The following is a 23,304-nucleotide window of genomic DNA, read 5'->3' as shown; positions in this document are numbered from 1 at the left end:
TCAGTTCCCATGAACTAGCCCTGAGTCAGTTTGGTTCTAAGATTTTCCTCCTGTGGCCACTCAGTTGACACTGAAGTACCACAGGGAGGGTTGTTCAGACCTGCAGCCCCAGGGGACAGAACTGGAAGGCAGGGAAAGGTCCACCCTGAACAACAGGGAAGAATGCCCAGGCTCGAAAGTGACAAGTGACACATGTTACTTCAGGTCTGAGGTTACGTTCAGTGTAATGCTAAAGAACTGGATATTTAGCATTTGGTGATATGAGAATATAGACATCTCTGCTTATCCCCTCTGCTCCTCAAAACTGCTGTTTGTTTGTCCCTCACTCTTCATGCACCTCCTTAAACATTAAATACATACTGTTGTGACTTATTATATAGCTGTCAAACAAAATTAGTGTTTGGTTAGGCTCGGGTTATGCTATTTTAAAGATCATATATCTGTGCAAATGTTTTCAGAACTGATAGGGAAGAAATTTTCAAACTAAATGAAATAGGAAAATGCTCTAAATTTATGAAGAGAATGCCTTGGAATTAAGATGTTTACCTTGTACTGGCTTTTACTCCTAATTTCATCTTTAGTTTGAGGGGGTAACTTAATTGCAAATTCAACATAATTCTGGTAAATCACAAAAGAATTAGATACTTGTCTAGATAAGCTAGGAATGAATCAGGCTTACCTTACTTAGTCCTAAGTATGTCACCATGGACATAACTGGTGCTGCCAGTGCAAAGACCAGTAAGTGTTTTCTGATTCGATTCCGTTCTAGGCCAGCATGCATTAAGAAGGACACCAGCCCAAAAGCAGCTGGTGCCTGGAAAAGAAAAAGTATTCCTAATTACTCTTAGAGTAGGGACTGCTTCTATATTATGAAGTATATAAAATTCTCACAAAAAAATTCTTGACTGAATTCACACACACACACACACACACAAATGGTACCAAGACTGAGTCTGTCTTTTAAGAATTAATGTTCTGGGGTGCCTGGGTGGCGCAGTTGTTAAGCGTCTGCCTTCGGCTCAGGGTGTGATCCCGGGGTCCTGGGATCGAGCCCCACATCAGGCTCCTCTGCTAGGAGCCTGCTTCTTCCTCTCCCACTCCCCCTGCTGTGTCCCCTCTCTCGCTGGCTGTCTCTATCTCTGTCAAATAGGTAAATAAAATCTTTAAAAAAAAAAATTAATGTTCTAAGCTAAGAAAATATCCTACTTTTGTGTGTGTGTTTCTTAGATAGTAGGGGAAAAAAAACAGTCAAGAAAAGAGTATAAGAAAACAAAAACACTTATGAACAAAAATTACTTTAAAATATAGAAATCTGTAGAGAATTTAAGAGTTTGTGTATATGGCCATAAAAAAAAGTCCCTTCACGTGAAAGTTTAAGAAAATAGTAGCAAAAAACCCTAGCTATGAGCAGAGCTAGTCAACTGTCTCAAATGAATGACAATTATGAAAACAACTAAAAACATCTTCCCATTCCAAAAAATGTGCATGACCAGAGAGAAATTGTAATTATGAATATATTCAATATCAAATCTTCCACTAAAATTCTGCTTACCTTATGTAGCATTATTGCCACAAACACGATTAACTGGACGCTAGTCTGTGAAGTAGAGGCTGCCGCTCCTAAGGCCACACCATCTGCTAAACTCAGAAAAAATAAATCATAGAACACTATAACAACAACAACAACAACAACAACAACAACAACAGTGTAGTAGTTCCGTGTGTGGGCTTTCGAGTCAGGCAGAACTGCATCTGACTCTGGGAAGGTTCCTTAACTTTTCTGAACCATAGCCTTCTCATCTCCAGAATGGGCTCAAGGAAGTATGTATTCTTAGGATTTTCATGAGGGTTAAATGAGATAACACAGGTAAACAGCTTAGCACCTGGCCCCAAATATTCAATATGTCAGCTATTATAACAGAAATCGCAGAGACTGCAAGGTAAGCATCTTTGCGTCTTGTAGGTGAAAAAACACAAAATACAGATACTCCAACTCTACATAGATGATTGATACACAAGAAGTAAATACTGGCTGAAGGGATGAACTTTTGTCAGATAAGCAGGCTATACTCGAAAGGCCCAGGTGACAGTGCGCCACCTCCCACGTGCCTTTGTCAGTCACAGACTCTGACTGCTGGGCCTGGTCTTCGGTTGTGACTCCAAGGCACGCCCAGTCAGCGACGCCGCGCCTTCTGCATTCTACAGCCCACCTCTGCCTCAACGGGCACTTCGGATTTATACTGAGCAACAGTGCTCTTCAGTACAAAAATGTCAAGGCTCTTTCCCAGACGAGGCTCTAGGGCAAAGGTCAGACATTTTTTTCTTAAAGGGCAGAAAGAAACTATTTCAGGCTTTGAACGCCATTTGCTCCCTTACAGTCACTGCACTCCGCCATTACTGTGCAAAGGCAGCCATAGATGATATGTGAACAAGCGGGCATGGCTGTGGTCCAAAAAAACTTTATTTAGGGTGCTGCAATTTGAATTGCATGTAATTTTCATCTGCCACAAAATATTCTCCTCCGTTAAAAATATAAATATAAAATATAAAAACTGTTCTTAGCTTGCAAATCCCTGATGCTGAGTACGCCTGGGCTTGTGCTTGTGTTTGGGGGACTTCATGAAGCAACCCTCTCCCCGAAGGCCAGCCCGAGAGCACTTCATGGGGATGGTCCCTGGGATGTACACACTAAGCCTCCCACGCTGAGACAGGAGAGAAAGGGGTCTCAGTGCCATCCAACCCTACCTGCAGCATGGACGACCAGACCCAATGTGGTGGTGATTTTGGAATTGCTGGGCCTTGCTGTTTCTGGATCTGAAGTAAAAATAAGCAAGTCAGCCACGAAGCAATGTGAAACAGATACTGCTAGAACAGTGACCTGGAGGAGGAAGAATTCTTTGAAAGCTCTTAAAGTACATTATAATTTCCCCATGACTATCTTTGCTCTTTGGCTTCAAACACTTAGAAGCTTCCCCTGTCCTGAAAGAGGGGGGCAGGGGGAACTCTTCATTCACCCCAGCCTTCCCTGAGCAGACAATATGTAACCCCCAACCGCCTCAATTGCCTCCCACCTCTTAACCCTGCGGCTCTCCCTGGAAAGTGCTCTGTGGCCTCTCAGCGCTTCTCTGCAGACCAATCTCGTCATCACTGCCGCCTGCCCCCCTTCCCCAGCCTCCTGCAACTTTATCTTTATTCCAACACCAAAATGTCTGTCACGTGTGCCCTTCTCTATTTTATCGCCACCATCCTGACCTAAATTTGCGTCCACCTGAACCTGAATGAGCAACAGGCTCCCCGCTGGTCTCCCCCTGCTCTCCTTTCTCCCAAATCTAACTCGTCCTACACATCCTTGTCCTATTCCTCTCTGAATCACTCTACTCTTCCGAAATGTCAGTTATCTGCTGCTTTTCAGACTCAGTCCAGACTGCTCTATTAAGTGGGTTCTTAAGCTCTTCATCAACTGGTATCACCTTATTTCTCACTGTTCAGTCCCGTTAAACCAGTTTCTTTAATACCTTCCAATAAAACCTTTTCATTGTCCCTTCCCCAAATCTCTCATCCTTAATTCTTGGCATGAACTTATTAAACTTCTCAGCTCATCAATCTGAAACCTAGACACTGTTCAAAGTGTAATTCTAGCACTACTTTCCTCAAGAAAGAATCAAAGGTTAATTCCAGCTCAAAAGGTTCCCCTTGCCTAAAAACCAAGAGTTCTATGTGCACAGACTCTATATGGTACTTCAAAGTTTTCCCAGATCACACCTGAGCTATATACAACTGTTTTCACTCAAATAGGTCTTATACCCCCAGACTGACTGTAAACTACACAAAAGTGAATTTTCCACTTCTTTCCGTTTCTTTTTCACGTCTTATAGAATGTAGCACAGCACTGGAAACCCCATAGCTGTTAAAAATTCCTTATTGGAGAGTGGAAAAAAAATATTTCTCTGTGTCACATGAATGTTTCTGCTATAACAGAAAATATACAAGCAAGTAAATAATGTTGGAACAACATAAAATTAAAAGATGGGGACATCAAAATGCCAGATGAAATGACAGATGGACATTAGCCAAATAAATTCCAAGGGATTTAATCTTCTGGGAAAAACCAGAACACATAAGGAATGGTTTACAGTGGAAAAAACATATACAAGTAAAGTAACATGTTATCATTTTAGTAAAAATAAAATTATCTTCTAATTAAAACAATGCAAGGAAGGGAAGCTAAACCCCCTAATTGTTCAGAGACAACAAATATTTCAATGTCACCCCAAACTGTGAAGAATATCATATTATACTGTGTGACAAGCTTGTTTTGACTTTCCTTTACACAGTCTTGTGATCTAGTTATAAATAGCAACTTAACTAAAAATTAAAGGCTTTAAAATTAAAACACAGTTTTTATAAATCTTTAGGAAAAGACTGTACTTCAGCATAAATTTAATAAATGATATTCAATAAATTTAATAAATGATATTCAATAATATATAAAACCTTACAGATAATAGGTAAAACCAGATTATCAGATACATGAAAGTGAGCAAAAACAGTGATTTCAGAGATGAAACAGGAGGAAGAATAAAGGAACACACATTTTTAAATCTTCGTATAGGATTATAGGGCACTAATGGGGCTTCATATGCATTTAAAATTGAAACTGACAAGAATCACAAAAATGTCCTAAACGCCACTGTGAGCAACTATGTAATGCAGTTGGAATCAGATACCATCCCACCAGAGGGTGCTTCTCATTTGCTATTTGGTAAAAGCACACGAATAAAACCGTGTACTCCTAAATCAATTTCTCAATACATGTAAGACCGTTAAAAAAGAAAAAGTATACGGAAAAAAACTGAAAAGAAATAGTATATGGAACGAGATTAACAAAACAAAAAGTATCCTTGGACTAAAAATGCTAATTAAGTTCAATGAATTTTGAAAAAAAAACCTTTTATTTGGAAATAATTTCAAATCTTTCAAATAATCTTTGAAATAATAATTTGAAATAATCTTTCAAATCTTCAGAAAAGTTTCAAGAATGTTCAAAAAACACTCACTACTCGTTTCTCAGAATGACCTACTGTCTAACATTCTGCCCCATTTGCTTCATTATTCGTGCTCATGTTCTTTCTGTAGCCACACACCACATACACACACACACACATTTTTTTTCTGTACCATTTCAAAGTAAGTTGCATACATCGTAACTCTACCCCCAGATACCTCAAAGTATATTTCCTAAAAGAAAGGATATTTTCTTATATAATCGCAGTACAATGATCAGCTTCAGTAAGTTTAATACTGATACTTTTTTTCTAATTTCTCTTGCATATTCTAATTTTGTTAACTGCCCAGGAAAGTCTTTCAGAGAATCCCCCCCCCCCCCGGGAAGGATCCAGTCTGGGATCATACACGCACTCAGTTGTGTCTCTTTAGTCCCCTTTAATCTGGAGCATTTTCTCTGCCTTTGACTTTTGTGACACTGATAACTTTCAAGAATACATGTCCCTTCCTGAGCCCTTCTTGTGTTTTAATAGAATGATCCCTTCCAGGGCGCCTGGGTGGCTCAGGTCATGATCCCAGGGTCCTGGGGTGGAGTCCCACGTCGGTCTCCTGACTCAGTGGGGAGCCTGTTTCTCCCTCTCCTACTCCCCCTGCTTGTGTTCTCTCTTTCTGTCAAATAAATAAATAAAATCTTAGGGGGAAACAAAAAGAACGGGTTTGTCTGACGTGGCCTTAGATTACGCACCCTCAGACGGAATGCCACACAGGTGCTGCTTCTCAGGATGTCGCGTCTGCAGGCACAGAATGTACGTCTACCTGCTGCTTGCTAGCAGAGTGAATTTTGGATTATATCCTGGACATTGTGAATGTTATCTTGGGGATACTCTGGATTCTATTATATGCCTCCAAAGAGTGTCCATTTTGTGTTTTGCCTGAAGTCCCTTGGTTTGGCTTAAACTGCCAAGTCTGTCTGTTGGGCAGCTGCTCAAATCCCAGCTCAGTTCTTTCCTCTTTAGCTGCATCTGCCCGCAAAAGAATGGTTCAGGGCTCAGCCAGACTTGGGTCGAGTTTATACATAAAATCTGGGGCTGTGTTTCTCTGTCTCTCTCCTTTCTAAGATTCTCCCTTCGCTTTCCAGTGGCTGTAGTTACCCTGACCTCTAGTTCCTTAGGCTGGAGAGACCGAGTTTTCTATCAGTTTTAGCTACCCCAACTGGGTGCTGACTGCTTGAAGCAGTAAAAACAGAAACTTACCCTATTCCAAGGGTTGACTCCCCTCCAATATTTTCCTGCTTTAGGTCACTCTCTAGTGTTTTTAGGTAGTGGTTTTTCAAATTTGCCCAGAGTTCATTGTTATCTGTGAGGAGGCTGGTCTGATAGGCACTTATTTGCCCACACCGAAAACAGACACCAATGACATTAACCTTGATCATCTGGTCAAGGTACTACTGGATTTCTTCATTTCATTACTCCTTTTTCCCTTGCAACTAATAAATCAAAACTTATCCCCTAGATTTAACATTTGTTGATTCTGGCCTGCGCTAATTTTTACCATGAAGCTTGCAAAAAGGATTTTCTCCTGCCGGCACTCTTTCCACACTTACAAGTTGGCATTTAGCAATCCACTGGAAGCAAGTGTTCTCCCTCCTCCTTCCCCTCCTCTCTCTCACGTGGATGTGCTCAGCGCTTCCCATTTTCTCAATGGTTTTCGCTTCCTTACTGTATGTAATTATTTTGGTACTCAAACTGTCTTAGATCTGGCCAGCGGGAACCCCTTCAAGCTGGTTCTATACTCTGTGACAAGTTTCCATTGTCTTCCTTCCTACTTTTTTTTTTTTTTTTTGAGCACTAGATGTTCCAAGCTCATTTTGTACTTACCCTGCCCCTGTCCTGGAATCAGCCATTTCTCTGAAGAGCCCTGGTATGCTCATTGCTAGTGGGGTGTCTTTACTCCTAGGCCCTCTCTGCAGACAGAGCTAGGACATACATACATGTATACATAAACACACACGTATATATGTACACATATACACACATATACACATATACATTTGAGAAATCATGAGTCCAATAAACTCCAATTCCAGTCCATCCCTATAGGGGTTCTTTCTTGCCTTCCCCCATTCCGTATTTGTGCGTCCCCTCTTCCACAGTGAGAACTCTGCTTCCACCAACAGCAACACACTTACTCAAATCAGAGTAACACTTGCTACAATACATCGAAAACAGTTTCAGAGTTGTTTTCACCTGTGTCATCACAAAAAGCAAAGCCTACTAAAAAGAGTTCGGTAATTGTTTATGATTCTCCCCCAACTCCATCCAAAACTAAAAATATATAGTCAAATACTACATTCATACGTCACTTGAGGTTTTTTTTTTTAATCCCCTTCCGTGTGATTGTATTAATCATTTGAATTACAGTTCATCTGCTTCAGTTGGCTTCCCCTATCCTTATTGATTTCGTTTTATTTTTTGAATATGGGAAATATCAGCATGCCCTCCCGAAACTCTTCTACCCCAACCTACCCTGCCCCCACCTCTTACAGGCAACTCTGTCATCTAGCTGAGCTTTCATGTTTCTTTTCTGTAAAAATAAGCAGACATACGTGTTTTATTCCCTCTTTCTTACACAAAATGTAGTATATGACAGATACTAATTTACATTTCAGCTCCCCCCAACACTTAAAAATATCTCCTAGAAATCTCTATCAATTCACAGAGATCTGATTCCTCATTCTTTTTCACAGCCACCTAGAACTCCATTATATGCACACATCACACTTCATTCAACCAATTTCCATGACTGGACATTTAAGTGGTGTTACAATGATAAATAATGTTGGACTGAATAATCTTGTATTTTCATATTGGTGCTGTATTATCAGAATAAATTTCCAGAAGTGGGATTTTGGGGCTGAAGGATAGATACACACGTAGTCTAGTTTGACATGGCCAAACTCCTCTCTGCAGGGCATTTTGTATTCCCACAGCAACCAATGAGGGTGTGTCTCACTGCAGCTTTGGGAACCAAGCGTACTGTCAAGCTTTTGAATTTTTGCCTGACAGGTGAGAAATGGCGTTTCGGCAGAGTTTTGATTTGCATTCTTAAGTGAAATTGAACATCTTTTCGTATGTTTAAGGACCATTTTAATTATCTTTTTTATGACTCTGTTCAGGTCTTTTGTCTGCGTTCCCACAGATTTTTTTGTAGGCGACGGATTCTTAACCTGGGGTCCATGTAGAAGAACCGGTAAGATGCGGGGGGTGCCTGTGACCCTAACTTGGAAAAAAGCCACATTTTAATTTTTATTAACCTCTAAAGGAAATCCATCATTCCCTTTGATTATGAATATAGACCATAAACTACAAATACTGGTACTACCTATCCTTCATTGCCAGTAGTAATCAGATAATTTCATGTTGTTTTACAGTTGTGGGTATCTTCATATCACTGCTTTCACTCATCACTACTTTAAATTAAGGTGTACAGCTGCCACCGCACTGCATGATTACAGTCTTCTCGTCTGTAGATGCTCATGTGACAAAGCTGGGCAACTACCAGGCGACGCTGCACCTATGGTCATTCAGCCACTAAACGGCAAACGTCATGGGATCTCTCACTGGGGACCAAGACATCTATGCCGCTCTCCAGCAGCTCCAGTCTGCAGAGTTCTCTGTCAGTGTATCTGAAAAGTGATATCTATAAACCTCTCTTATCACCAAACCCTAGGAGTTTGACGCAACTCTTCCAAATTCATTCTATCACAGTGGCATTAAAGTTGTATCATGGATCAGAATCTTTTTTTATTTAATATAAACCATATCAAAGATGTTGATCCAGCCAAAGATGAATTCATTGATCTTTTCTAAAAAATTTTTTTATTTAAATTCAATTTAGTTAACATATAGTGTAGTATTAGTTTCTGGGGCAGAATTTAGTGATTCGTCAATTGCATGTAACATCCAGTGCTCATTACATCAAGTGCCCTCCTTAACGCCCATCACCCAATTACCCCATCCCCCCACCTAACACCCTTCCAGCAAACCTCAGTTTGTTTCCTACAGTTAAAGAGTTTCTTATGGTTTGCCTCCCTCTCTGTTTTTATCTTACTTTTCCTTCCCTTCCTCTATGTTCAGCTGTTGTTTCTTAATGAATTCATTGATTTTAAGACAAAAACGTTACTATATCTGGGAGTGCCTGGCTGGCTCAATCAATGGAGCATGTGATTCTTGATCTTGGGGTCAAGGGTTCGAGCCCCATGTTGGGGGTAGAGTTTACTTTAAAAATAAATAATTAATTAAAAAAATTTTTTTTGAAAAGTTATTATGCCTAGAGTTAAATTTTAAGTCTCGGAGAATTGTAGCTGTAGTGGAGGAAGCGTATCTTTCCTTGTGAAGCAAGCTATGAATGTGTTTAAGTATATTTGTAAGAAAATATCTTTGTGAAGCAGGAATTTCTATATTAGTAGCCATCAAAACAAAAAAACAAATCAACTGGATGTTCAACTTGACACTCTGTTGCCTTGTTGAAGCCCGACTCACAATTTAATGTTTCTAGCCAAGCTAAGCAACAAAAGCTGTCATACTGCTGTCCTAAAAAATAAAATCTAACTCCACCTTGCATATGATTTAAATATATTATCTGGTTAATTAATGCATCAATAAAGAAGACATACATTACTATATCATAAATTTGTTTTTAATGTTTTGGAACTGTATTTCAGTATAATCATTTTCTCTGTAATACTATGCGTTATGGTTTACATATTTAAAAACACAATTCCAATAAAAGGTCCACAGGCTTCAGAATGCCTAAGGGCTCCACGGAATAAAAAAGGTTACAAATTTCTGCCCCAGACTCTCAATCAAATGAGACAGCTTTAAGATAAACATGGTAATAACCCAATAAGCACTCTCTTGTGCCACATGTCACAACTCACTCACCAGCTCCCCCAACTGAATAAAATGTTCACTAGAACTCAAGAAAGACAAGAGTTTTTGGCACTGAAGAAGACCACTGATATATACTGAATTATTCAATCATCTGTGACTTTCTAAACTGTAAATTTATTGCACTGCCCAGAAAGCCTTGAAGCCACTTACCATCAGTAGAATGCACATGGGAGCTGCCAATCTGGTCTACCAGCAACATGAAAACGAAGCCCAGCACGAGGGAAACGCCAATGTAGGCATGCAGCTGTGTGTGGTCATGGTTGTGCTCATGTTCATGGGCGACTGGTATTTCTGCTGCTTTATCTGATGCAATCACATTCTGTGTTTCACTCACTTGGTGGTGTTTACCTAGAACAGAATGAACCATAAAGAGAAAATGTTTTCCTCCTTGAAACATTTTCACATAGATGCTTCCATTCTTCTGTATTTCAAGCTCTACTTTACTGCAAAGACATCTACTTCCTATATTACAATCCAGCGAATCATAAACTCCTTTTGGCATGCGGATCTTTTTTTTTTATTAAGATTTTACTTATTTATTTGACACAGAGAGAGAGAGAGCACAAGCAGGGGGAGTGGCAGGCAGAGGGAGGAAGAGACGGAGGAAGCAGGCTCCTCGTTGGGCAGGACCCTGGTATCATGACCTGAGCCGAAGGCAGACACTTAACCGACTGAGCCACCCAGGCGCCTGGCACGCAGATCTTTTAACTGCCTATTATTCTCAAAAGCTGGAAGTAGAAGCAAATCACCAAGGAAGAAAGCAGTCACATTCCCAAGCGATATCATCCTCAGATCCTCCTATCTGGCTGAGAAATTCGTGCCAATATCATCAAGAAACTACAGTAAGTTTTATTCTGATGAAGACAGGCAAATGAAGAGCAGTAGTAATGAAAATAATTTTAACCAAATTCATCTAGTTTTAGATCTAGGTTGACTTAGAAATTGCAAATAAAGAGCAAATAGTATAAAACTTTAAGCTTTAAAAAATATCAGGAGGGGGGGCGCCTGGGTGGCTCAGATAGTTAAGCATCTCCTTTCGACTTAGGTCATGATCTCTGGGTCCTGGCATTGATCCTGAGTCCAGCTCCTGGCTCAGCAGGGAATCTTGCTTCTCCCTCTCTCTCTGCCTCTCCTCACTGCTCGTGTTCTCTCTCTCAAATGAATAAATAAAATCTTAAAAAATATATATCAGGAGGCAATCACTAACTAGAAACCAAAAGGGCAGAGCAGTTTAAGAAACAGCCTTCCGTTTAAATTCAGTTCTAGAAATGCAATTGCTGGGATACTCTGAATTACAGGAAGTGACACTTGGCCAAGTAATACTTCTAGTTTATATTCACATATGACACTCAAAGCATAAATACTTGAGGGCGAGAATCCTGATCTTTGCTATGTTTAATGAAGAGAGGCTAACAGATATTTCTCATTTATAATTAGATTAAGCATTTTTACCTTTCATCAAAGAAATTACACTAGCTTGTAATATTTTAGACCCTGCCTTAATTCTTTAAAAGATATTTTTGAGGGGCACAAAGCACATGCGAGGTGAAAATTAAAAAAACAAAACAAAACCTATATATTCTTCTAATTCCTGAAAGATTTTTTTGGTTTGTTTTCATAGCCATTTTCTTTTTTTTTTAACCTTTTTTTTTAATGTGATAAAATATACATATTTACTTACCATTTTAACCATTTTTAAGTTTAGAGTTCGAGAGCATTGAGGACACTCTGTTCTGCAACCATCACCATCATCTATCTCCAGAACTTCATCAACCCAAAGGAATTTTTTAATCTGGAGAGGTTTTTTTTTTGCGAACAGTGATTTTGTCTACTTGTTTTTAAATTAAATGTCTAAATCTCTCTTTTGTTAAAAAAAATCAACTTTACTGAGGTATAATTTACATACAATAAGACACAATGAGTTTTCACAATGCAAAAATTCTACTAACTACCACCAAGGAAAAGATACAAAACATTTTAAAATCCCAGAAAAGTTCTCTTATGCTCCTCTGAAGTCAATATATCACTCCTGGACCCAAGCAAGGACTGATGTGCTTCTTGTGCCCAGAAAGATTTTTCTTTTGCCTGTTCTAGGATTTTATATAAATGGAATCATATAATACATAACTCTTTTGTGTAAGGATACTTTTGCTTATGGCAATGTTTTGAGATTTATCTATTTTTGCATGTATCAGTTGTCTGTTCCTCTTTTTTGCTGAATAATGTCCCATTGCATGGACATATCACAATTTGTTTACCCATTCACTTACTGATGGACATTGGGGTTATTTCCAATTTTGGTCTATTATAAATAAAGCTGCTATGAGCATTTGGGTACAAGTCCTTCTGTGAATACATGTTTTCTTTCCCCTTGGGTACACATGTAGGCTTAGAATTGATGGGTTGTGTGTAGGTTTAACTGCAAAAAACCGTCTGTTTTTCCCGGGGATTCTTGCACACCCAACAATGGTGTAGGAGAGTACCAGTTGCTCTATACCACTGTCAACATTGGAAAATGTGAGGCTTTAAATTTTTAACTACTTAACACACTCAATCATGTTATCTGCAAACAGTTTTACTTCTTTCCAATCTTCATGCCTTTTCTTTCTTTTTCTGGCCTTCCTGCAGGCTAGAATCTGGCCAGGACCCCAAATACAAAGTTAAATACCAGTGGTTGAGAGGAGATGGCCTTGCTTTGTTCTGAATGTTATAGATATCTTAATTGTAGGGTTTTCAGATATGCCCTTTCTTGGTAAGGAAGGTTTGCTGTAATTTTTTTTATGAAGGAGAGTTTAATTTTGTCAAATGCTGTTCTGCACCTGTTAAGGATGATCAAATGGTTTTTCTACTTTACTTTATTAATATAATGAATTAAACTGGTTTTTGAATATTATTCCAACCCCTATTTTGCATTCCTGGCATAAACTCCAATGGGTCAAGACATGTTATCCTTTTTCTACACTGCTGGATTCAGTTTGCTACATTTGGTAAAAGACTGTTGTGTGTACATTCATGAGGGATATCTGCCTGTAACTCTTTTCCTGTAGCATCTCTGAGTCAGACTGGCATCTTAAAATGAGATGGAGTGTTCCTCCAAGAGACAGACAGAAAAGACTTCCTTCAGCCAACACATTTCCATTTTATTGATTTAAACAAGATCTAGGACTATCAACAGTTATTCTGATGTTAAGTAGTATTTCTAAATTACTGAAATGAGATTTATGGCTTTTTTAAAACTTTTAAGACCATGACCTATAGTAAAAAACAAATTTTATATATATGGAAAACTAAATACCAAGTTTCACAAAACAGTGAAGCTTATAATGGTTACAACACACTCTTTCATTTCTTTCTCTTTCCCTCTTTCTTTGTCTCTCTACCAGGCTCTTTTTAAATATTGGTCACAAGTCCAACTCCCTAAATTTATTTGAAGACCCACAGAGCTGCTACCTTCAGTTTGAAAGCATCACGAGGAGGTGGAGAGACTCAGAGGAGAAATGGATGATTTTTCCATTTTCTGGAAATTAGAAGCCTGGGCTGCAGTGGTCAGCTAAAGAGACTGGAATGCTAAACAAGCCTAGGAGAAAACGGTGGGCAGGTTGTAGGTGCCCATTCAGGTCCTTACACAGAATAAATTGTTAGCAATAAGGATGTTAAGCCAAAGACCTGACTGAAAACTCAGAGATGAAAAATAATTAAGTTTGAAAAACAGTCCAAGAATCTTGAATTAGTAATGTTGGACAATTAATAGGTAGTCTTGTGGTAACATGACTGTATTTAGTTTCTGAAAATCATTGAACTGTACCCTGCCAATATGTGTACTTTCCTATGTGTATAACATACTTTTTTTTTTTTTAAAGACTTTTTATTTATTTATTCGACAGAGACAGAGACAGCCAGCGAGAGAGGGAACACAAGCAGGGGGAGTGGGAGAGGAAGAAGCAGGCTCATAGCAGAAGAGCCTGATGTGGGGCTCGATCCCAGATCGCCGGGATCACGCCCTGAGCCGAAGGCAGACGCTTAACCGCTGTGCCACCCAGGCGCCCCATAACATACTTTTTTTGTATGCAGTACTTTGATAAAAATTAATTAATTCAAAATGTAGTACTCTGGTGCCCAATACTGAGATGGCTGCACCCACCATTTTTCAAGTAAGTCTTTATGAGCTGGGGGACTAGTTTAGCATGGTCTCAAGAACGTGAAATATAAGAACTAAGACATCTGATTTTCTCTAAAGACAAGGCGATTTTGGCTATGCTTCCATTTTAATATATATAACCATGATTTAATTCTTCATATTTATAGATGTTAAGAAACTGCCCATGTGGGGTGCTGGCTGTCAGTGGAGTGTGCGACTCAATCTCGGGGTTGTAGGCTCGAGCCTCATGTTGGGTGTAGAGATTACTTAAAAATAAAATCTACTTAAAAATAAAATCTTAAAAAAAAAAAAAAGAAGCTACCCATGTGAAGTAAATCACAGAATTCTGGTAGCTACAATTTCCAATGCTATTTAGAAAGATGCTATTGGAGAGGATCTGAATGATTACACTTTCATAAGGTACCCACTTTACACTTTACTGGGCTCCCATCGCTCCCTCTGCCTATACTTTGCATGAGTTAATGAATCCATGGGCCCTCCATGCTGCTTCTCCTGGATAACACCTTCTCTCTCGAGACTCAGGTCAGAAGTTCCCTCTTCCTTGAGACTTTTGTGTCCTCTTCTCCTCATCATACACAGCGCACTGGGTGTCTTTCTACCATAGGTCTTATACCTCACTATACCATAATTCAGACATCAGCAAATTACAGCACAGGGCTGGTGCCTATTTTTGTAAATAAAAACTGCATTGGAACACAGCCACGTTGATTTGTTCACAGACTGTCTATGGCTGCTTTCATGCTATGACACCAGGGCTGAATAATTGCAACAGAAACCATATGGCTCACAAAGCCTAAAATATTTGCTATCTGGCCCTTTACAGAAAATGTAAGCCAATCCCTGCTGTCATTGATTGTTATTCATTTTCCACTGGCTGTGAATTCTTGAAGGCTGGGGCTATATCTTAGATCTCTGAACTGCTAAAAATCAATAGAAGGCCAGAAACCTAGCAAATACTCAACAAATAAATGTTGAAGGCAAAAAATGGTCTTCACTTCTGTCATTTTTTAATGTGGCATTTCATTTTGAAAGTTATGGCAATTAATTATTTTCTAGACAAAAAGTATTGTTTTTTTTTTTAAGGGAGAGTCAGTGCAAATGGCGGGGAGGTGGAGAGAAAGGGAGAGAGAATCTCAAGCAGGCTCCACACCCAGTGCAGAGCCCAACGTGGGGCTTGATCTGAGGACCCTGAGATCATGACCTGAACCAAAATCAAGAGTCAGACACCTAACCAACCGAGCCACCCAGGCACCCTGACTAAAAGATTTTTTTAATGGAAATAAATTATAATCTTTTAGTCTTCTTTTAAGATGATTATGCACATGCTTTTTTATAAATTCAATAGGTAACTGATATATATATGAAATTAGGTGATACGTTATGCTAAGAGTTTAGGTAAGAGCATGGGTTAACAAGGGTGTTGGTCATGCTATTATTTGTGAACAGTGGCATAATAATTTTTAAGGGCAATTACTTTTGGGATGTCTGTAGCACTGAAACTAAATGTTAAGCCTAATCACAACTTTCGAAGGATGGTCAACATCACTTTACTCTGAGGTATAACTGTATCAGAATTTTATTTTTTTAAAGATTTTATTTATTTGACAGATACAGAGAGAGAGGAAGAGAGAGTGAGAGCACATGCAGGGGGAGTGGCAGAGGGAGTAGGAGAAGCAGGCTCTCTGCCGAGCAGGGAACCTGACACGGGGCTCGATCCCAGGACCCCAGGATCATGACCTGAGCCGAAGGCAGACTCAACCAACTGAGCCACCCAAGTGCCCCTATATCAGAATTTTAGGATGCAGATGACCATATCTTAACCCAACAACGCTTTTTTAAAAAGACTGAATATAATTAACATACAATGTTATATTAGTTTCAGATGTATAACATTGATCCAACAATTCTTTATATTACTTAGTGCTGACCTCAGTAAGTGTAGTTACCATCTGTCATCATACAACGTTATTATAATATTATTGACTAAACTCCCTATGCCACACTTCTCATCTTCATGACTTACTTATTTTATAACTGGAAGCTGTACCTCTAAATCCCCTTCACCTATTTCACTCATCACCCCAGCCACCTTCCCTCTGGCAACCACCAGTCTGTTCTCTGCATTTAAGAGTCTGGTTTTTTGTTTTGTTTTTTCCTTAGAACTTATTTATTTTAAAGAGAGAGAGAGACAGCGTGAGCAGGGGGAGGGGCAGAGAAAGGGAGAGAATCTCAAGCAGACTCCACACTGAGCACGGAGCCAACGCGGAGCTCCATCTCATGACTCTGAGATCACAACCTGAGCCAAAACCAAGAGTCTGAGGCTTAACTGACCGAGCCACCGAGGCGCCCCAAGAGTCTGGTTTTTTTGTTTGCTTTTTAGATTCTACATATAAGTGAAATCACATTGTATTTGTCTTTCTCTGTCTTTTATATTTCACTTAGCATAATACCCTCCAGATCCATCCATGCTATTGCAAATGGTAAGATCTCATTCTTTTCTATGGCTGAGTAATATTCCATCATACAACATACACACACACACACACACACACACACACACACACACCCCACATCTTCTTTGTCCATTCATCTATCAACAGACACTTGGGTTGCTTCCATATCTTGGTTATTGTAAATAATGCTGCAATAAACATAGGGTGCATATATCTTTTTGAATTAGCATTTTGTTTTCTTTACGTCAGTAGCCAATACAGAATTATTAGATCATACAGTATTTCTATTTTTAATTTTTCAAGGAACCTCCATACTGTTTTCCACAGTAGCTGCACCAATTTACAATCCCACCAACAGTGCATGAGGGTTCCCCTTTCTCTGCATCCTTGCCAACACTGTCTTTTGACTGTCTTTTTGATTCTAGCCATTCTAACAGGTAAGGTACCAACAACAGCTTTCTTTAAATAATTTTGGAACTTTTCTTTTGGTACTGCTTCAGAGTCAAGCTTATGAATCATAATAAGACTGTCATTACTTTATAGTATCACCTGCTTTTGATATAAAGTAGTATTGAATAAACTGATCAGCTATCTTATTATGCAGATTGGCATTGAATACATTTTATATTTCCCAAAACCAAAACTACTTTCAAGGAAAATCTTGCTGCTACTGATGATATTCACCTAAATGTGCTGCACACTCTGGAGGTAAATTAAAGGACAATTTCCAACAGTTTCTGAGCAATCACTTCTATAAGTACGTAATTTCATGAATTATAATTTTGAAGGGGTTAATACTTATTTAGATGTGAAATTTATGCAAATAAGTAATATGTCAGCAACATATAATAAATACTGTTGAAATAACTGTGCTGTTGATTGAGGCTCCTCATAAAAGATCTGAATGCTTATCATCAAGTGGAATTTAACTTTATTTATTTATTTATTTTTTAATATTTTATTTATTGTGACAGACAGCCAGCGAGAGAGGGAACACAAGCAGGGGGAGCGGGAGAGGAAGAAGCAGGCTCCCAGCGGAGGAGCCCGATGTGGGACTCGATCCCAGACGCTTTAACGACTGCGCTACCCAGGCGCCCCTTAACTTTATATAAAAATATGACATACTTATTGGAGTACACACAATGGTAAGCCTTGGTTTTATATGCAAACATTAACCAAAAAACAATCATAAACCCTTTTTAAAGTAAATGATAATCACCTTAATAGTACATACAGAAATTAGTAATGGAATCCAGATACTGACTATTAATATACCCATCCTTTCTTCCATTCTGGACATGAAACTAAAACTAGCAAAAACTGGGAACTCCAAAACCAGGTATAAAGCTAAAATATATTAAGTTGAATACATATGTTACTCATTCATGAACAGCTTTCAGGTTATTGTGTCTGATTACTCAGGACACTGGTTGGTAATTCATTAGCCAAGATGTGTTCCACGTCACACTCCCTGCTGCAAAGTACACAAACCAATGGTGTTAACACTGGATATTGTACCTGAGACATATATTTCTCATGCCACTAAGACAGTGTTCAGCAAATCATTATAGGCTTGTTTCTTTGCCTAGATATTTATATAGAAATCTTTCCAGCAACTTCCATCAGTATGGTATGTAGCTGTCCTTTGTCACAGACATACATTACATTAAAGATAACAGAAACAATTCACCCTTTGAAGACATTTGTTGAAGCTCCTCCTTCAGAGTAACATGTACTTCTATAACAGAAACCAATTTTCAGGTAATCTGGCTTTTTTTTTTTTAAGTGATCGCCAGTTTTGATTTTTATATTTTTGGCCTTTTGATTGTTTTTAATTTCTTAACTTCTACTCATACCTTACAACTTTTATAGCTCTCTGTCATATTTTTTTTCTGACAAAGACAGATAGTTCATTACACATGACACGTATTTTCAGTAATAAGGGCAGAATAGCTTCTACTTAATGATGACATATTCTGTTTCTCATGGAAAAGAGAAAACCTGATCACAGTCAAAATGTATAAAGCTGACATTTTATTTTTTTTAAGATTTTATTTACTTATCTGAGAGAGACAGGGAGAGAGCACAAGCAAGGGGGAAGGGTAGAGGGAGAGGGAGAAGCAGGCTCTCCCAGGAGAGCTTGATCCTAGGACCCTGTGATCATGACCTGAGCTGAAGGCAGACGCTTAACTGACTGGGCCACCCAGGTGCCCCTAAAGCTGATGTTTTATTTTATTTTATTTTATTTTATTTTATTTTATTTTATTTTATTTTATTTTTTAAGATTTTATTTATTTATTTGACAGAGAGACACAGCCAGTGAGAGAGGGTACACAAGCAGGGGGAGTGGGAGCGGAAGAAGCAGGCTCCCAGCAGAGCAGGGAGCCCGATGCGGGGCTCGATCCCAGCACGCCCTGAGCCGAAGGCAGACACTTAACAACTGAGCCACCCAGGCGCCCCTAAAGTTGACATTTTAAAGGGATGTTAATTAATGAATCTTTGATCAAAATATTAGTTTTTATTTTTTAATTTTTTAAAAATTTATTTTTTAAAGATTCATTAATTTGAGAAAGAGACACAGAGAGAACATCCACATGCATGTGAGCAGGGGGAGGGGCAGAGGGAAAAAAAATCTTCAAGCAGACTCCCCACTGAGCCCAGTAGAGGCAGACCCCAGCTTGACTCTAGACTTGATGCCCCAAACCATGAGATCATGACTTGAGCTGAAACCAAGAGTTGTACACTTAACTGACTGAGCCACCCAGGTGCCTGGTGTTTTTTTTTGTTTTTGTGGGTTTTTTTGAAGATTCATTTGACAGAGAGAGAGCATGCACACAGGCACGTGCAGGGGGCAGGGAGGAGAAGGGACAGAGAGGGAACGAGAGAGAATCTCAAGCAGATTTCCCACTGGGTGCAGAACCCTGAGATTATGACCTGAGCCGAAATCAAGAGTCCGACCCTTAACCGATAGATCCACACAGATACCCCTAAAAAGAAAAAAAATCTATTATAAGATTTCTTCAGGGGCACTTGGGTGGCTCAGTCGGTTGAGCACCTGACTCTTGATCTCAGCTCAGGTCTTGGTCTCAGGGTCCTAAGTTTAAGCCCTGTGTTGGGCTCCACTACTTAAAAAAAAAAAAAAAACAACAAAACTTCTTCAGCAGATGAACGCTACAATGGTGATTTTAAATTTCTTATGACGTACGCCACGTAGCGGACTATCATTAAGAATGTAGGCTTCATTTTTTTTCCATTTTTGTTATAGCACTCTCACAACCATGGTGAACGTTCCCCAAACCCACCAGACTTTCTGCAAGGAAGTTTCTGCAAGTACCAACCCCACAAAGTGACACAGTACAGGAAAGGCAGAGGTTCTCTTTACACCCAGGGAAAGCAACGTTATGGCAGGAAGCAGAGTGGCTATGGTGGGCAGACTAAGTGGATTTTCTGGAAAAAGGCTAAAACTCCAAAGAAGACTATGCTTGATGGTTGAATGTGTTGAGCCCAAGTGCAGATCTAAGAGAATGCTGGCTATTAAGAGAGGCAAGCAGTATGAAGTGGGAGGAGATACGAAGAGAAAAGGCCAAGTGATCCAGTTCTAAGTTCCATATTTAGTTATATCATGAAGACAATAAAACCTCAAGGTATATTCACTTCATTTGGTTGCCATTGCCTTTTAAGAGGAAAATAAACTAGCGCCATCAATAAAATTCTCCTTGTGGAGAAATTTAAGCTAAAAAAAAAAAAAAAGTGTAGGCTTCAGAGTAAGACTGCCTGTGTTCACAACCTGATCGTGACACTTACTAGCTGAGTACCTTAGACATGTCATTCAACCTCTTTCTGGCTTCTCGTCCTCATCTGTAAAACAGTACCCACCTCAGAGGGCTCTTGTGCTGATTAGACAACAAATGTGAAGGGCTCCCCGCGATACCTGGTATATGCTAAGTGCTCACTCAATGTTCAGGAATATAGTTACATATTAGATGGAATTTGGGAGATTCATTTTTAAACATCTTATGTTATATAATTGATCTGAATATCAGTCAAAAACAATAGTGAGTAATAAAACAATATTGGGGGAAGGGAGAGAGGGGATAGGGAAAAAGCAGAGATCAGACATTTTAGCAGACAAAATACAAAGTTGAAGAGACAGATATCAGTCCACGATCATCCATGTTTCGGAATCCTGTAGTGAAAGAGTGAAAGAGTTTTAAAGAGCCACATTTTTATTAATGAATGATAGGCCAAGAGTTAGTTAAATATAACAGAGTTAACCGTATCCTTTTATTTAAATGTAGAGCAAAGTGACAAAACCGTAAGATAACTGTACTTCTCTAAAAAAAATCTGATCTGTGACATTCCTGGAGAAATTCAGTGAAATAATCTATATTGTACTTCTCTAAAAAAAATCTGATCTGTGACATTCCTGGAGAAATTCAGTGAAATAATCTATATTGAACCATTCCTGATAGTTCCAGTGACTATCCTAACAATTATGAAAAATATAGGTTTCAGGTTTCTATTTAGGTCTTTGACCCCATAGCCTGCTTTCTCAATATACCAATTCTCATGTTCCAAAGAATTATGGCGGTTTCAAATGTGGCCCCACAGTAAATAAGCACTGCAGCCCTCAACAGACTATATTCTTAAAACTTGTTTCTGTAGAAAAACAGTTTTCTCACACGAATGCTGATCTAATTCCAGTGATTTTAGAGCTATAATTATAGAAAAGTATGTGAGAGGTTCCTTTTACATTAATTAGTATTTAATAATGCTTATTAAAGTGCCAGAGCACTCAGTTAACATGAAATATTGAGCTCTGAAAAAATATCCGTTAATTATCGTAATTATAAGGTCCACAGAAGAACTAAACTATAGGTTGTAGTAAACACATACACAAACTCTTTTCTTGAAGCTGAGAAAAAAGCTGGTTGGATCTACAATAAAGAAAAAGAGGGAAAGGGTGGGGGAGGAAAAGATGAAGTAGCAGAAATGAAAGCAATGGGACTAAGCTCACCAGTGTGCAGACAGATGTGGAAAATGTAACGGCTGAAAGTTACTATGACGGTTAAGCGACCTCAAAAAATTTTTCACAGAGTGGAGTAGTGATATTTTACTTTTTAAAAAGAATGATGGGGACTTCTGTAGCTGGCTCAGATGGAGTAAACCTAGTGTCGCCTCAATCACACAATGATTACCACAGAAACCCTGGACAAAACGTACGCAGAACTACCGAAGGACTACAAATGTAGACAACAGCAAGAGGACAGAGGGCAGCAAAACTGCAAAAGAAACCTCGTCCTTCTGGCCAGAGGACCAGGGAAAGGTGCTGCTGGGGGATGTCCATATGGAGGGAAACCACCTCTCTTTTTTCCCCAGACCTGCCTTAAAGGCAGTCCCAGTTGGGAAACTGCATGGCAGGAACACAGGCAGTGAAAACGCCCAGAAAAACCCCGTCTTTCTGGCCAGAGTGGTCTGAAGAGCGGAGGGGCCGGGGCGGGGGGGCAGGTCTGGTTATTCTGTTCTCTCTCTTTTCCTGCCACTTTGCCCTGAGGGCACCCCAAGTTACACAGAACTGTGCCGTGACAGCACAGGCAGCTACAACTCCTAGAAAAACCCCATCCTTCTGGCCAGAGGACTAGGTAAAGGGTCCCCTGGGAGCCAGGGTGTGTGAGACAAATACTGGAAACAGCTAAGGAGGGCTCCCCTAACAGTGCATATAAATGGCACGAGTCCCAGACTTACCCCTGAACTCTGCAGGCACAGGACATACCCAAAGCAGCATTACAAAGGCTTTGAAAACGGAACTAAAATTAAAACCATCACCCAAAAAGGCACTACAGAGCTGGCGGTCTGAAACCAACTAGGCTAAATGACAGCGAAAACAAAAGAACTAAATATTCTCTAGAGGATTTTGAAAGGACCCGAAGTTCCAAAATATATTATTAAAAATGTTCAGGACACAACGCAAACTTGCTTGACATACAAAGACAGAAAAACTGGGGTGCCTGGGTAGCTCATTCAGTTAAGCGTCTGCCTTCGGCTCAGGTCATGATCCTGGGGTCTTGGGATCGAATCCCACGTGGGGCTCCCTGCTCAGCAGGGAGTCTGCTTCTCCCTCTGCCCCGCCCCCCCTGCTTGTGCTCTCACACACTGTTTCATGTTCTCTCTCTAATAAATAAATTCTTAAAAAAAAAAGAAAAATTTCACCAATTATGAAGGGAAAAAACAATCCAATCACAAGGCAACTCAGACACTGGAATACTCAAGACTTTAACACAGCCATCATCACTATGCACTCTGGGGTAAAGGGAAAAACGCTTCAAATGAATGAATGTTATTTGAAGAAATAGAAACTATAAAAAGAAACCAAGTAGAAATTTTAAAACTGAAAAACATAATATCTGAAAAAGTAAGTTCACTGGATGGCTCACTAGAGGGCTGATGACCACAAAGGAGAGAATCAATACCCTTGGTTACAATGACAGAATTGAACAGTATCAATAGAGGCCACATGGCTCACAAAGTCTGAAATATTGACTGTCTGACCCGTTACAGAAAAAGTTTGCTGACCCCTGGTCTAAATACACCAATTTGAAGACAGAGAGATTGTCAAGTAGGATTTAAAAAATATGATTCAACTATATGCTGTTTACAAGAAATCCAATTTAAATATAGCGAATGACATATAGGTTAAAAGTAAAGGGATGAAAAAAGATACATCATGTAAACACTG

The 23,304-nt window shown here is 39.3% G+C and overlaps 1 protein-coding gene across 1 annotated transcript in view; it reads right to left on the bottom strand.

Moving 5' to 3' along the window:
• Positions 1 to 23,304, bottom strand: part of SLC39A9 (solute carrier family 39 member 9) — a 52,812-nt gene that overhangs the window by 4,822 nt on the left and 24,686 nt on the right. The window contains exons 3-6 of the mRNA XM_045807950.2: positions 10,107 to 10,304; positions 2,746 to 2,814; positions 1,553 to 1,638; positions 680 to 814 (exon numbers count right to left, since the gene is read on the bottom strand). Coding sequence (XP_045663906.1) covers positions 680 to 814; positions 1,553 to 1,638; positions 2,746 to 2,814; positions 10,107 to 10,304 — 488 coding nt within the window. The remainder of the gene's footprint in view (positions 1 to 679; positions 815 to 1,552; positions 1,639 to 2,745; positions 2,815 to 10,106; positions 10,305 to 23,304) is intronic.

Source organism: Ursus americanus, chromosome 26 (genome assembly GCF_024610735.1).
Source record: "Ursus americanus isolate L20-20 chromosome 26, mUrsAme1.1.p, whole genome shotgun sequence".
NCBI classification, from domain to species: domain Eukaryota; kingdom Metazoa; phylum Chordata; class Mammalia; order Carnivora; family Ursidae; genus Ursus; species Ursus americanus.
Note: the sequence above shows the minus strand (reverse complement) of the source record. Positions and strands in the feature narration are given on the sequence as shown.